The sequence below is a fragment of the Sinohyriopsis cumingii genome, chromosome 2 (genome assembly GCF_028554795.1).
Source record: "Sinohyriopsis cumingii isolate HCF-2022 chromosome 2, ASM2855479v2, whole genome shotgun sequence".
Lineage (NCBI taxonomy): Eukaryota > Metazoa > Mollusca > Bivalvia > Unionida > Unionidae > Sinohyriopsis > Sinohyriopsis cumingii.
This window is the reverse complement of record NC_142962.1, coordinates 67074912-67089705: the sequence shown is the minus strand read 5'-3', so window position 1 is coordinate 67089705 and position 14794 is coordinate 67074912. Positions and strand designations below refer to the sequence as shown.

Below are 14794 nucleotides of genomic sequence, written 5' to 3'. Positions count from 1 at the left end.
TTGTAGCCCATACATACAAGCAGGACCCATTAACCAGCACTATGCATGACCATACTGCAAGAACAGAGACAGATACCACTGACCTTTATGTAATCATTTGTAACAATGACCACATGAATAGTCAAGATTGTTCTGATAAAAATCAAACACAAAAAAGGGGGTCTGGCTACCAGTTTGTATAAAGTGAAAGATGATAGAGTCTGTGAACCAGGCTAATGTAAATGTCAAGAACTGCCAATGCAGTGCTGAAGTTAAGGTAGTGCTCGAGTATGTTGTTTTGTCTTCAGAGTTAATCCATATTGCCTGGGGGTGAATAAGGTCTTTATCTATTAAACCAGCAAGTGAGAATCGTTTGCAGGATTCAATTGATAGTATTAAGGGTTTGTGATATTTCTTGTATTTTTTCCCCGATGTTACAGTGATTACATTACAATCCACCAAGCTGTCATCTATTCATGTTTGAGCCACCAGATTACACAGTTTGTTTATACAGTTAATCCTGTCATGTCTTCTTTGAATTAAGCCGCTGAATTTTGTCTCCAAGTAAATAATTCTGTTTCTGGATGAGATAACTGTTTCTTTTTTTCCCAATAATTGTTGGATGTTCAATACATATGCATAGATTTTTCATATTTTCCCACAGCCTAATCAAAACCATTTATGTAGTCAATATTACAACTGAGCACAAATAATGTTAATACCAAGTACCTTAATAACAATGGAAGAACCTCAAATTTAAGAGGCAAATTTTAATGCTAGAGAAAATAATTATTGTAACTGAAAGAAGCGAAAAATTGCAGAACACTCGCAAAATAGCAGGTAAAACATTGGTAAACAAATTTAGAGTGTTATAAAGGAAAAGGAGTAAATCAGAAACAATTTCATTTGCTAATGCATGTGATCTTCAAATATAAAAGTGATTTCATGTACAATGAGAGAAGTATATTTTTACTGCTAATATAATTTTGTTTTCAGATTAATGCATACAATATTTTAGCAAGAACTATTAATAAAGAATAGAATACATGTACTGTGATTGTGGTTATTTCTCTTTAAATTGTTCTGAAAATGAATGTTGGAAACTGGTATTTTTATACAAACCTGTTATGAGACAATCTGTCTTGAGAGACCGTTTTCTGTTGGCAGAAGGGGCAGTCTCTCATAACAAGTTTTACTAAAACAGTGAAATTTCTGAGCAATCCTCTGAGATCCAATTCAGGAATTTTAGGTTCACTCAAACTTTGGAATGCACTTCATCAAAATGAACTATATCTTTGAATTAGAAGGATAAACTACTGGTTATAGTAGAACCTTTAATTATGTTACCTACATAATAATATTTATAATAGTGTTCAGTTGGTCAGTTGAAATGAGTTGACCTGACACTATCATGACTGCTAATTCTTATGTGGTAGGATGTTCATGCCTTTGAACTTTTTATTTATTCCATCCGCTTTGTTTGATTTGATACAAAAGACATAATTAATGATAATACAAACCAGGTCTACTTTTTGACAGTGGCAATACAAACAACACTCCCACAAGCTGGACATCAAAACACAGTACTTGAATAGGTTCTCAAAAATGTTTGCAGAAATAGCTGTGACGGTAGATTGAGATGTTTCACAACTGAATACATGAAAGCATATCGCATTAGTGATGGTTTAAATTTTTAATTAAAAGACAGCTCTAAAACATGAATTTCACATGAAAAAACGTATTTAATTGGTATTTATTTCTTACAGTGCTGCCACCAGGGGGCATTACTGACATTTTCATGGATCAAAATAAATCAATAAGTCTCTTTCATCCCATAAGTACAGGCTCTATACAAACTTTGGTCAAGGTACATGGTCTATTATTAAAAATTATAATGCAAAGATCATTTTTCCTTTTGCAGCCAGTGATCTTCACCTCTGATACCAAAATCAATAGGCTTCTTTCTTACCCAATGTGTAAGCTAGAAACCCTGACAAGAGTACTAGGTTGAAAAATGAAATTTTTGTGCAGAAACCCTATTTCTTCTTTCAGTCATAGTGTTTCCAAATCAACTGGCCCCTTCCCCCCACCCAAAAATAGCCATTCATAAAGTTTGGTCAAGGTTTGTGATGTCAACATATGTCACTGTTTAGAAACCATTTTTCTTCTTTCAGTCAAACATCCTTGACCTTTAACCTTCTGACCTAAAATCAATAGATTTCTTTCTTATCTCAAGTGCAAAATGTCTTAAAAGTCACTGTAGATGGTGGAATACTCCAGTTAATGTGCAAAAACAAGCTTGTTAAAAGAGACAGACCAAGAGATGGACATAATAAACTCTTGTTTCCAAAGCAAAATACTTGTCTCTGGCTGCCAAACAAATTTTCCACCCTGAATTAGAAAGAATCTGAATGATTTTGACCATAAAATCTTAACCAAAACATGCATGGAAACATCTTTGATTATATACATCTCCAAAAGAACAGGCTCTCAAGCCATTTTACAACTGTTCAATGAAGGACATCACATACGCAAATTAATCACTGTATGATTTCAAGCTTAAAATTATCCCTATCCTGACCTGAAATAAGCCACTTTCACTCTAAAATCTAAGATATACAGTTCACTTTTTTTTACAGAATATATTTTGTAAATGATTCTGTTATTATATTCAACTAGAACCTCTTCAGAATCAGTCTTCATTTCCGTAAGTTCTCGGCATGCACCAAAGAACCTTCATGAAGAAAAATATATCCCTGTTGAAAAAGAAAATTTTGAGTATGAAAAGGTAAAAATCTGGTTTAAAGAATCTTTGTTTTGATGGATTAATGTTTGCAGATTCCTAATGAACCAATAGGAATATACTTTATCATATATTTTTTTCCTGCAAAAAAAAAAATAGAGACAATCTCCAAAAATTTTCCATAGAACATAATACAAAAAAAAAACTTGGTGATCTTTAAAGAAAAATGTAAGTACAGTGCGACCCCGCTACAACGTGCCCGCGATAACGCGAATTTGGATATAACACAGTTGTGGCATGGCTCCCAAAATTTCATATATTCATACGCGCATGTACGTGAAATAGTGTATAAAAAATGTATTATCATTTTGGGGAAGAGACTGTGTATGAATTAGAATATAATATGATCATGAAATTTTAAATACATGTACGTGTATTTTTCTTGTACCCAGAAAAATATTTTTTTTAAAGTATGTGAAATAGTGTATACAAAATTTATTATCATTTTGGGGAAGAGATTGTGTATGAATTTGATAATACAATCGAGGCGTGGTTCCTGAAACTTTAAATACATTTACGTGTATTTTTCTCGTACCCAGAATTATTTTTTTTAAAGTACGAGAAATAGTGTGTAAATGTTTATTATCATTTGGGGTAAGAGTTCATGTATGAATTCAAATATAATACGATCGTGGCATGGCTTCTAAAATTAAACAATTTCACAAGGTTCTTGAAGTGTTATGCCAAAATAAACATTATCAGAAATGTTACTTATTACTGATCCATAACTAAAACCAGTAAGTCATCTTTGTGATTGTCTTCAATTAATTCTGTATACAATCACTGCTCAAACAATAGCCAATATGTGTTTCTTCTTTAACTGCATACACTACCAAGCAGCAGACATGCAATGGTTGATGAGAAATTCTCACAATTTAATAAAGATTTAAAAAAACGAAAGCCACCAACATATTTGCTGGGCTTGGTGGTGTTATTAGACACAATCAGTTGGCCAGTAAATAATGTCCACTTTATTAGCTGGAAATTGAAAGGGTATGAAATTGTACATGTGTTCAGCTTAAAAATCTTTATAAAACTATTTTTCTCATGTTTCTTTTGATATTCACAAAATGTGAAGTAAAAGTTATATGCATGCTGAAAGCATATGTTTTTTGTTAGTTATACTTGCTGTAGTCCTTCAAATGAATAGGCGTACAAGTGTTAATTATTGGGAATTTACAATTGATAAAGGTACACAGAAATGCAGATGAGAAAATTTTAGCAGTATGAAATTGGTACAGACACCGTTCATAGACCCTAGAACGTAATGAACCGTACATGTGCTTTGTCTTTGTTAACCTAATTTTGCTGTTAATTTTTCCCATTGAGTTCAGACACACAATGATCTGTGACAAAATTACTGAATAGTTTAAATACGTATGCAATTTTTACAATGGAATTACATGTTGTTGTTGTTGTTGTTCTAGGGTTTAACGCCATTTTTCAGCACAAGATAGGCTATAATTGGCGGCCAGTATAACTGGTGGAGGAAGAACCCTGGAAAACCAGGAAAGAACCACCGACCCATGAGAAGCTACTGGCAGGCTTTCCCACATAACCACACTAGCTGAGCCTTTGACTCGAAAAAATGCAGACAGATGTGAAGTGGCAATGTTCCGGAACGGTGAGCGCTTTAGACCACTCGGCCACTCGGGGCCCCTGGAATTATATGTATTATGGAGTAACTGCATGCCATGATGTTACGATATCAGATGGTAAGTAAATGGTGTTAATACTCTGTTCATGCTATATATTAGACGCTGAATTCAGACACAATGATCTGTGACAAAATTATTGAATATTTTAAATCTGTGTGCAATTTTTCAATGGAATTACATGCATTATGGATGAACTATATGCCACAACAGCACAATAGTGAATGGTATTGATACCATATTCATGATATACATTAGACATGAATAAAGGTATATGTGCAAATGTGTTGTTCTCTGAAAAAAGTAAAATACTGTAAAATCCCGCATTAACACGACCCTGCTATTAACGCGATCCAATTTTTAAGACCTCAATTATCATGTTATAGTGGGGTTCCACTGTAACATCATTAATGAAAAGTATTGTCCAATGTACAACTCACATTTGGATCATAATCTAGGCCCTGTTTAATCATGTTGAACTTTCTGTCTTCCCTTGGATCATTCCCGATGCCAGCACTGTACAACCAATTACCATAGTTACTGCAAACATCATGATCTATCTGGAAACAGACAATTAAAATTGTCTGACATATGATGATGAAGTGGCAATAATTATATCACTTGCAATTTAAATCAATTACAAAACCATTAATGAATAGCAATCTCAAGTGACAACACTGCAAGAAAGTCTGCAAATTCTATTAGTTTCTGGGAAAACTGTCAGTCACATAATAGTCTGGAAAAGGGTTATAATATCTTCAGTAAGGCCCGATTCTGAACATCACAGTTTTGAAGTGTATAATATCTATTTAAATACAATATTTCATCACTTTAAAATTATCATCTCTGTACAGGTTCTTTACCTCATATTATTTATGTAATTTACACATACCTGAATACATCAATTTTTTCATAAAATATTACTTTGGAAATGGAGTTAAATATTCTGACTTACAAAAACAGAATTTAACATTTTGGCACAAAACATTTCAGCTTCCAGTATGTTTCATCACCACAAGTTTTGTTCTTTGGAGTAAGTCCCTTGCAAATATTTCAAAACATCATTACTGATGGCAGAGAGCATTTTTAAATGAATTTAAGAAAGGTCTTTCGGATGGTTCTAAATGAACATCACATTATTAAACCAGTACACAAATATATTGTTGGTAGACTCAGGCCTAGGGCATTAGTGAATTTTTAAAACAATCTCTTACCTTGAATAAAATTTCACATTCCCCAAAGAGGCATATTTATTACTAATATTTGACACAAAGATGAAATTACAATATTTGAAGAAAAATAAGTACAAAAATGCTTTAAATTGATAATTTTGTTTTTTGTGTTACTGATGTAGCATACAAAAAAAATATATGAAATGAAGAAATCACTGACTTTTGATATTACTCATATTTTCAGAAATGATACAAGACTGTCATATGATTAATTACTTTGATCTCCAGTTCCTTTCACTGTTAATAGTAATAAGTAATTGGCTTTAAGACAAGCAGTTTTAAAGATGACATTAATTGTTTACTTGTAAAATTTATTAGTAATTTCTGATAACTGTGTTGATATTCTATAATTGTAATTTTCAAGCTGTATGTTACAATTCTTACCAACATTGATTCAAACCATTCTGCTCCCAGTCTCCAATCCAACTTGAGATCTTTGGTGAGGAAACTAGCAACATTCTAAAATGGAATAACTCTGGAATGTACACTACAACAATTTCCACACTTTATGTGTCAGTAATAAGAAAACGGTTTTCCAAGTTGATGGAATTTCCATCTGCATACTTTAATCAATTATGCTAATGATCTTAATTTTAGGCTGCAAATTAAAATGGTGACAATGCCTCACCGGCACCATTACATGTGATCAACAGAAAGAAATAATGACACACCAACAAAAATCAAAATGAGTGGTGGACTGACAGATGAAGACTTTATTGCCCTACACATACATGAAGAAGGTCACATTAATCCATATATAATCTTAAGACCCAGATCTGCTGCCACATAATGCATCAAAAGATCAAGGTTTATTTTCTTCGTTTCTGTTTCAAGTGCACTGATTAGACCCAGGGGCACATGAAACGGCATACCTAGGTATACAATATTCATACTGTGGAATACAATATTCATACCTAGATATACAATATTCATATCTAGGTATGCAATATATACATGGGTACAGAGGCTGAATTAAAGCTTTTCTTCAAACCATTTTTTAAATCTAAACTATTCCCATATATACTAGAAAAGGGGCACACTACACATGATGGGCATCGCAGTACAGTTGACTTTTGGCAATGCTACTTCTGTGTGTCATGATTACAACTTATACCACCTTGTATACAGGAGCAATTTAATGTAAATCAGAATTGATTATCTGAAAGTCCTGATAACAGCAATTTTTGGCCAATTTCAAAACTAGCTGGTAACCCCATCTGGCTACCGTATAAAGATCTGGTCTTAAAATTCAGTAGCCCAGACACAACACATGAAACTATTAATCTTAAACACCCACCCACCCTTTTTTATTTTAAGTTATGATCATATGCAATTATTCTCCTCTGTAAAAATATTTGGGTGTTTTGAAGAGAAAAAAAATGTATAGCCAACTGGGTTACCTGGAATCAGCATTATACTACTTGCCCCTGAGCTCCGGGCACTAGATTGATCAGACTATGAATTCAGAGGCTACTAATGGTGATAGTCTGTATCAGACACATGAGATGAAAGACGTATTTCAAAGTCCTTTTGCTCACCTGTCTTCCCCTGTTGGACATGAACCCTGTGGTTGCCAGTTCCCGCATATTGGCATCAACGTATGGCACACCTGTTTTACCATCTGTCAGAGGTAGAATATGCATTGTTAAGATTGACTATAAAACAGGTGACAAACAGAAAATATATCATGAGTAACAAGTTGAATAATATAATTGATAGCTCTCAGCATGTTTTATTAATATTAATATACAGTTTCATTAATTGTATGTCCAATGAGAATAGGTCGAAATTTGATTTATTATACAACTGTAAAGATTTTACTTTATTTAAAAACATTTCAGTATGGCATTCCCAAAAGTTATGTCATATAGCAATAATGTACCATTTTTAATGACTGATGTTGTGACACCACTGCATTATAACAGTGTGATAAATGTAACTTGTTTCATCCTTTAGAAACACCATATATACTCACCTATAAGTCAAGTTAAACCAAAAACAACATAGACCATGATCTGTAACAGATACAAGAGTCTCTTAAGTTTGTTCTATTGATTACTCCTAATAAACTGCATATACCCAAATCTGCCAGTGCATTATGTGATGGCAGATCTGAGTCTATGAAGTGTGCAGCTGAATCTGACTTGTATATGTTGTACAGCTTATAAATCCCAAATTAATTATTCTGTATGATAAGTAATGTCTTACCTATTCCAAATGGAGAAAAAAAAAACATCCCAAAACATCATATTTACTCCATATCACAAAATTGTAATGAAATATTCTAGATAAACAGCTGGTAGCAAACTTACATTGAGCCTTAATTTGCATAAAAGATGATGATAAATATGGCTAATAAATGAATACATTTGATGACATTCTCTCTCATAAATAAAGTGCTTCAATCAATACATTACAAATAAAACCAGTAAAGCAAGGCAAATAATCTTAACATAAAAATTTCTACTTCTCCAAGCTTCAAACAATTTTGTATCTTGCTTCCATTCAATGTCCTTTCCTTGAATTCCTGAAATAACACAATTAATTATGTATTAACAGCAATATATATATATATTGTAAAATTCTGTAAAAAGTAAAAAGGCAAAAGTAACAAATGTAAAATCTTCTAAACATAGGAGCAACTCAATATAGTAAACCTAATTATCATGGGGTACAAATATTTGGAGACTTTACTGTTGCTCTGAATTAAAAACCCGATAAAAAATGAGATACATATGATCAAGAAGCACGTTCAAGATATTCTGTGCTATGATGCATGAAAGTGTCAGAGTTTGTGGAGTGGTAGTCTGTGACAGCATATGGTGCTAACATTTTCTCCTCAAAAAAAAGTTAGCCAGCTGTGCAGTTGAGGCACTCAAAGGGTTTAAAGTGGAGATCCTTCTAGTTCCCTGGGTTATCTCCATGGTTGAAGGATTAAGTTCTTTTGTACACATGGCTCTCTGACAAGAGCCAGGCATGAAGGAGGAGCCTGTTCAGCAAAGGTGAAACAGCTGTGATTATGCCTGCTTGAACTGGTGTGGCTTCACTGGAATTTACCAGGAACAACTATTGTTAGATTAAGTATATCATTCACCCAAAACTTGTTCAACCTGAGATGGGCTATCAAAATCACTTTGCTGTTCTGATCCTTGTTTTCTGTATTATCTGTATTATTCTAAGCCCCAGAACAGAGAGGGAAAGGCATGGCCCCAAAACCCCTCATAAAGGCCTGAAAGTGCATCAGTAGACCAGATGTCAGGATCCGGAACTGAAGAGACAAAGGTGGGTAGTTTGTGATTTGATCTTATCAATGGATGCTCCCAAAGTACACAAATGTGTTGAATGACCAACAAAATGAACAAACCACTTGGTGTAAAGGGTCTGGCATCTTTCTGATAGTGGATCAGCTAGGACATTGAACTTGCATGGTTTGGCCAGGCCAAGACACACAGATAAGATGAAGTAATTGCTCCTTGTTTGAGATGGTAAGCAACCACTACTGAGTTGTCTGATGACAAGAATTACCTTTCTGCAGCGTGGATCCTTCCAAAAATAAAATGTGTTTACTATATCCTTTATTTATAGAAGATTGACATGAAGTGACATACCCTTTGGTCCCCACTTGCAGCTGACTGTTGTGTAGCAAGGTTTCCAGTTGGGGCTTTTCATGAGGAATTCCTGATATAGTCCACTTTTGTTTTGACATTTATGTAGGAAATAAAGTTGATGAGATGCAAAGCCTAATGGAAATCATCTTGATGACCTTGATGAGCCACACCATGCACATGTGAAGAAAGTGAATGAGATTGACTCAAAACTCCATACCAAGATGGATAAAATGCTGGGATTGTCTGAGATCCGACTTCTCCAAATTCACTAGAAGGATATCATCCAGATATGTTCCAGTTGCTGCTATGAGACTGACCTTAACTGGGTGATGATGATATCAATGGTCTTTCTGAATGCCCATGGACTGATACTGAGACCAGCTGGGAGCACTCAGAATTGTACACTGTTCCTTCACAGCCAAACCCATAAAACTTCCAAGAACCCATGTGGATAGGGATACAAATTATGCAATGGTTAGATCAAGACTGTTGCAAGTTTGACCCTCTTTACTGAAAGCCTGACCATATCATTTCCATTTTGAACCTCACTGCAGTTATGTACTTGTTAAGCCTGTGGAGATATCTGACTGGCCTGAACTTTCAATTGGCTTTGAGCACTCAAAACAACCTGGAATAAACCCTCAAGAGTTCTGCTTGCACCACACCATGGCTGTGTGTTGACAGCAGATCTTCTGCAAAACTGTTTGCCTTTTCTAGAATGAATGGCATGTCCATCATGAAAGAGGAAGATGAAAGGGAAGGGTGCTGGATATTAAACAAAATATGAAGACTATTTGAGATTATCTGGACTGCCCATTCTTTTTGTGCAAAATGCTGATCCAGGCCTGTCAAAAAATGAAGGAGCCTGGTTCCACAGGCAGAATGTTGGCAAGCAGCCTGATGATAAGTCACTAACAGTTGTTGGTATTGAAGAAGGAGAAACCCTGCTTCCCATCCCCTTTACTAAACTGTCTCCAAAAGCATGCTGTTGCCTGAAATAAGACTGAGGCCAAAACTGCTTCTATCTGACAATGTTTGGCCTCCTCTATTTTTGCCAGTGATTGTTTTCAATCTGGTTCATCCTGATGTGGTCTAAACACAGAGGAGAAGGTAAGATGGAGACACCTTTCATGCTTCCTGCTTCTGCACATCCTCACCCAAACAGCAATGGTATACCAAATAATATTCATCACAGTGCCAACAAAATAATCAAATTTGACAAAGCTAGCAGGGTGACAGTTTTCTGATGATGTGCATCCCTGTTAACTACTATGGCATTATAAGGGCCAGGGACTCCCACATATGATCACTGACTACTATTTCAGCAAGGCAAAAAACTGCTTGAAACAGACAAAGCACAGAAAAAGCTGCCACCATATTTCTGAAATTGGAGGTGGAGAGGAAAACATTTTGATCCATCTTGGAAAAAAGTGGGGTTGACATATTCACTGATGCAATGTATTTTCCTAAACTTGGCAAGTCTGTACTGTAAGTGTCCATGTGTATGCAGTACCAATAGAGTGTTAAAGATGCTGGTAAGACACCCTCTGAGTTCCCTGGATCCTGGATCTTGTCCAAAGGACAACTGGATGTCTCTTTGATCTTCATCTGCAGCAGCAGCATATGTAAATTAAAGGAGGGATGCTTATTCTCATTTTCAAAATCTACTGAAGTTTTAACCTTGTAGGCTTGGCTTACAGATTGCAGCAGTGGGCAATCAAAGGGTGATAGGCCCTCTAAATCTCTTCTGTGTTAACTTAAAAGCTGAAGTCTGTACACTTTATGGTGGGGTTGGAGTAAGCCAACTGCTCAAAGTTGTCCCTGCACTTGCTTTCCTAATCAGGCATTGCTTCCATGTCCATACAGATTATATCCACCACATTAAATAAGGCTTCACCATCTTCAATAAGGCTTCACCATCTGTGTAAGACACAGCATCTAGCTATTGGAATAAGCCATACATGAAAATACCATCAGCTGAATGATCACCCAGGCAAGCAACATACTCATCTTGCTGGTATGGACAGCTAGATGGTTGGCTCAGCAGCAGGATGGCAAGTCAGCTCAGCAATGTGGATAATCATAAGGGACAGGCAGTGAAACAGATGGACTGGTTTGATGGATCCCACTAAGACTGCACCAACAACAAAACTGGTATGCAGTAGGGCTGAACAATATGATCGATTTCTTGTCACTGGTCAAAAAGTATGGCTGATTGGTTGACACAGACATATGGCAGTATAGTTGATTGAGGAAGGCAATATAACCCATGTACTTGGACTGAGATGTGGTGAGACTTATGCCCACTGGGCTGCTAAGAAATGGGAGGTCACTCTCTCAACTACTATTGGAGACATATGAAGACTGGAAGGGCAGAAAGTTTTAAGACCAGCAACTATTTCATTGCTTCCTGCATAAGCCTGCTCATTTGAGATTCAAGTAGCATCTGGGAAAGGCCCAATATTGGCATCTCCAAAGCACAATGTTTCTCCATCTGAAGCTGGCCAGACATTATAGTCACAGTGGACAGTACATGCATCATCCTTAATGAAAGGGAGGGGAATCATGACTTCCCACACTACTCCTGCTACAGATGTCTTTGGGCAAACACCTGAGTTGTCATTTTCTCTTGATTATGATATCACCTATGTCTCCCCACTCTTTATGATCTCGTACAGAACTATAGACTATAACCAGTCCTTATTCTTTAGGATCTTGTACAGAGCAACAGACTATAACCAGTCCTTACTCTTTAGGATCTTGTACAGAACTACAGACTATAACCAGTCCTTATTCTTTAGGATCTTGTACAGAGCAACAGACTATAACCAGTCCTTACTCTTTAGGATCTTGTACAGAGCAACAGACTATAACCAGCCCTTACTCTTTAGGATCTTGTACAGAACTACAGACTATAACCAGTCCTTATTCTTTAGGATCTTGTACAGAGCAACAGACTATAACCAGTCCTTACTCTTTAGGATCTTGTACAGAGCAACAGACTATAACCAGTCCTTACTCTTTAGGATTTTGTACAGAACTACAGACTATAACCACTCCTCAGTCTTTAAAATCTTGTAAGAACTACAGACTATAACCAGTCCTTACTCTTTAGGATCTCGTACAGAACTACAGACTATACTCAGTCCTTATTCTTTAGGATCCTGTACAGAGCAACAGACTATAACCAGTCCTTACTCTTTAGGATTTTAAACAGAACTACAGACTATAACCAGTCCTTACTCTTTAGGATCTTGTACAGAGCAACAGACTATAACCAGTCCTTACTCTTTAGGATCTTGTACAGAACTACAGACTATAATCAGTCCTTATTCTTTAGGATCTTGTACAGAGCAACAGACTATAACCAGTCCTTACTCTTTAGGATCTTGTACAGAACTACAGACTATAATCAGTCCTTATTCTTTAGGATCTTGTACAGAGCAACAGACTATAACCAGTCCTTATTCTTTAGGATTTTGTACAGAGCAACAGACTATAACCAGTCCTTACTCTTTAGGATTTTGTACATAACTACAGACTATAACCACTCCTCACTCTTTAAAATCTTGTAAGAACTAAGAGTATAACCAGTGTGACTGTTCTACACATACAATGCTCATGGAAAGTTATAGAACACTTTGTGCTAGTAAGGCACTTATCATGTGTATCCTCAATTACTATGAACTTCATGCACTTGGCACATTTGGTCTTCAGTGTCCAACAGAAATGACAAAACTGACAAGTAGAAAGGTTTACATAAAACAATAACAACCCTCACTACTCAGCAGGTGAAAATACATGCAGTGTGCATGAATAAAGCATCTATTAATCATCAATGACACCAATGGGTGCTAAAGTTTAGATATATATGAAGTTCACAAACTGCAAAAAATTTACATAAATATCAGAATATTAAAACAGTGATTCAAATTTGTTGCAAATATATTCAGAAAGTAATAATATAATGACGTTCTACATCGATGGGCAGAATAAAACCCAGACATTTTCCTGGATTTTAAGAGGTAATATGGGACAATAGTGATTGTACCAAGAAAAAGCTTAAACAAGCAAACATCTGTGGTATGGGGAGGTAATGTAAAAGAATTCCTACCTTTTGTCTACATGACATACAGATGGGAAAGATGAAAATTTCATCATTCCTGGATGGCTGGATTCAGGAGGTTGCAGACCTGTTTCCTATTGGTAATGTAACTGGGGAATACATGTATATTCAACTGAGAAATATATTTCAGAAACAGTGATACTGAACTTTAAGCTACCAAGTCCCAAACTGATAGGGGCTATTTCTTTGGTGAAAGGATTATAATATGTGCACCAAGTTTCATTTAGATTGGTTTAAGAGAAGTTCTGGTCTGGGATGAAATGCAATGATCAAATCAATTTTAGTAAAAGTGACCATAACTCTGAAGGTACACACACCTAAATCAACAGGGGTCTATCGGAAGCAGGTGGAACACAAGTATAATGCTGTGTACAAATGTGTTGTGTAGTGCTGAAGTTATTGTCCAAAAATTAAATGCAATGGCCAGTTCTATTTTTAATATCAGTGGCAGTGACCTTGGAGTTATGACTCTCAAATCAGTATAATTATTCCTGGGGCTACTGGAAATATAGTAAATTCAATTAAATCATGTTGCCTAGGAGAGATAAAATCATTCAGAAATGCAATGCATAGATAAAACCTATATTAAGAAACAGTGACCTTGACCTTGGAGCTACTAATCCCAGAAAGAAAATAGTTCTTTGATCTAAAAGAAAAACATTTATAAAGTTTCACTGAAATCCATTCACTAGAATTTAAGTTATAACAAAGAAATGTAATAAATAGTCAACAAGTATTTCAACCACAGTGATAGTGACCTTGTAGCCACTGACCCCCAAATCAACTTAGTTCTTCTTTGCAATAAGCAGAATATATATATATATATATATATATATATATATATATATATATATATATATATATATAATTGATTATGGTTCTATTATGGAAAAATGTGTACCAAGTTGTACTGAAATCTGATCACTATAACTGACATTAAAACTAAAAGTGAATAGAAATTCATTGTCCAAACATATTTTTGCAACAATGACCTTGACCCTTTAATGATTGGTCCCAAAATGAACAGTGTCCTTCTTTTGGCTAAGGGGAACAATTGTTCTAAGTTTGATTGATATTGGTTTGCTAGAACTTTTGTTATTATCCAGGAAACAAAATGGGTGTCTGAGACACACACAACCCACCTCCAGAGGACTGTAAATTATAACAACTAGCAACATTTCTTGACTGGGTCTAAAAAGTATTTAGTAGTATAGACTATAGTTCTAATACACACCAAATGTATAATCTTTCTGTTTCATTGCTTTTTCCACTGGTACATTTCTTTATATGCAAACAAGCAAGGATGGAAAGATGGAATCCTATACATACTACCTGCTTCTCAAAGTATCTGTATCTCTGTGTGTCTGTGTGAATATTAAACATTAAATCAA

At 35.3% G+C, this 14794-nt stretch overlaps 1 protein-coding gene across 2 annotated transcripts in view; it reads right to left on the bottom strand.

The window, feature by feature from the left end:
• LOC149805081 (cryptochrome DASH-like) overlaps positions 1 to 14794 on the bottom strand; it is a 54293-nt gene that overhangs the window by 12029 nt on the left and 27470 nt on the right. For both annotated transcript variants that reach the window (XM_089947187.1, XM_089947194.1), the window contains exons 8-11: positions 8137 to 8196; positions 7208 to 7290; positions 6054 to 6128; positions 4878 to 4997 (exon numbers count right to left, since the gene is read on the bottom strand). In XM_089947187.1, the coding sequence (XP_089803313.1) occupies positions 4878 to 4997; positions 6054 to 6128; positions 7208 to 7290; positions 8137 to 8196 (338 nt within the window). The remainder of the gene's footprint in view (positions 1 to 4877; positions 4998 to 6053; positions 6129 to 7207; positions 7291 to 8136; positions 8197 to 14794) is intronic.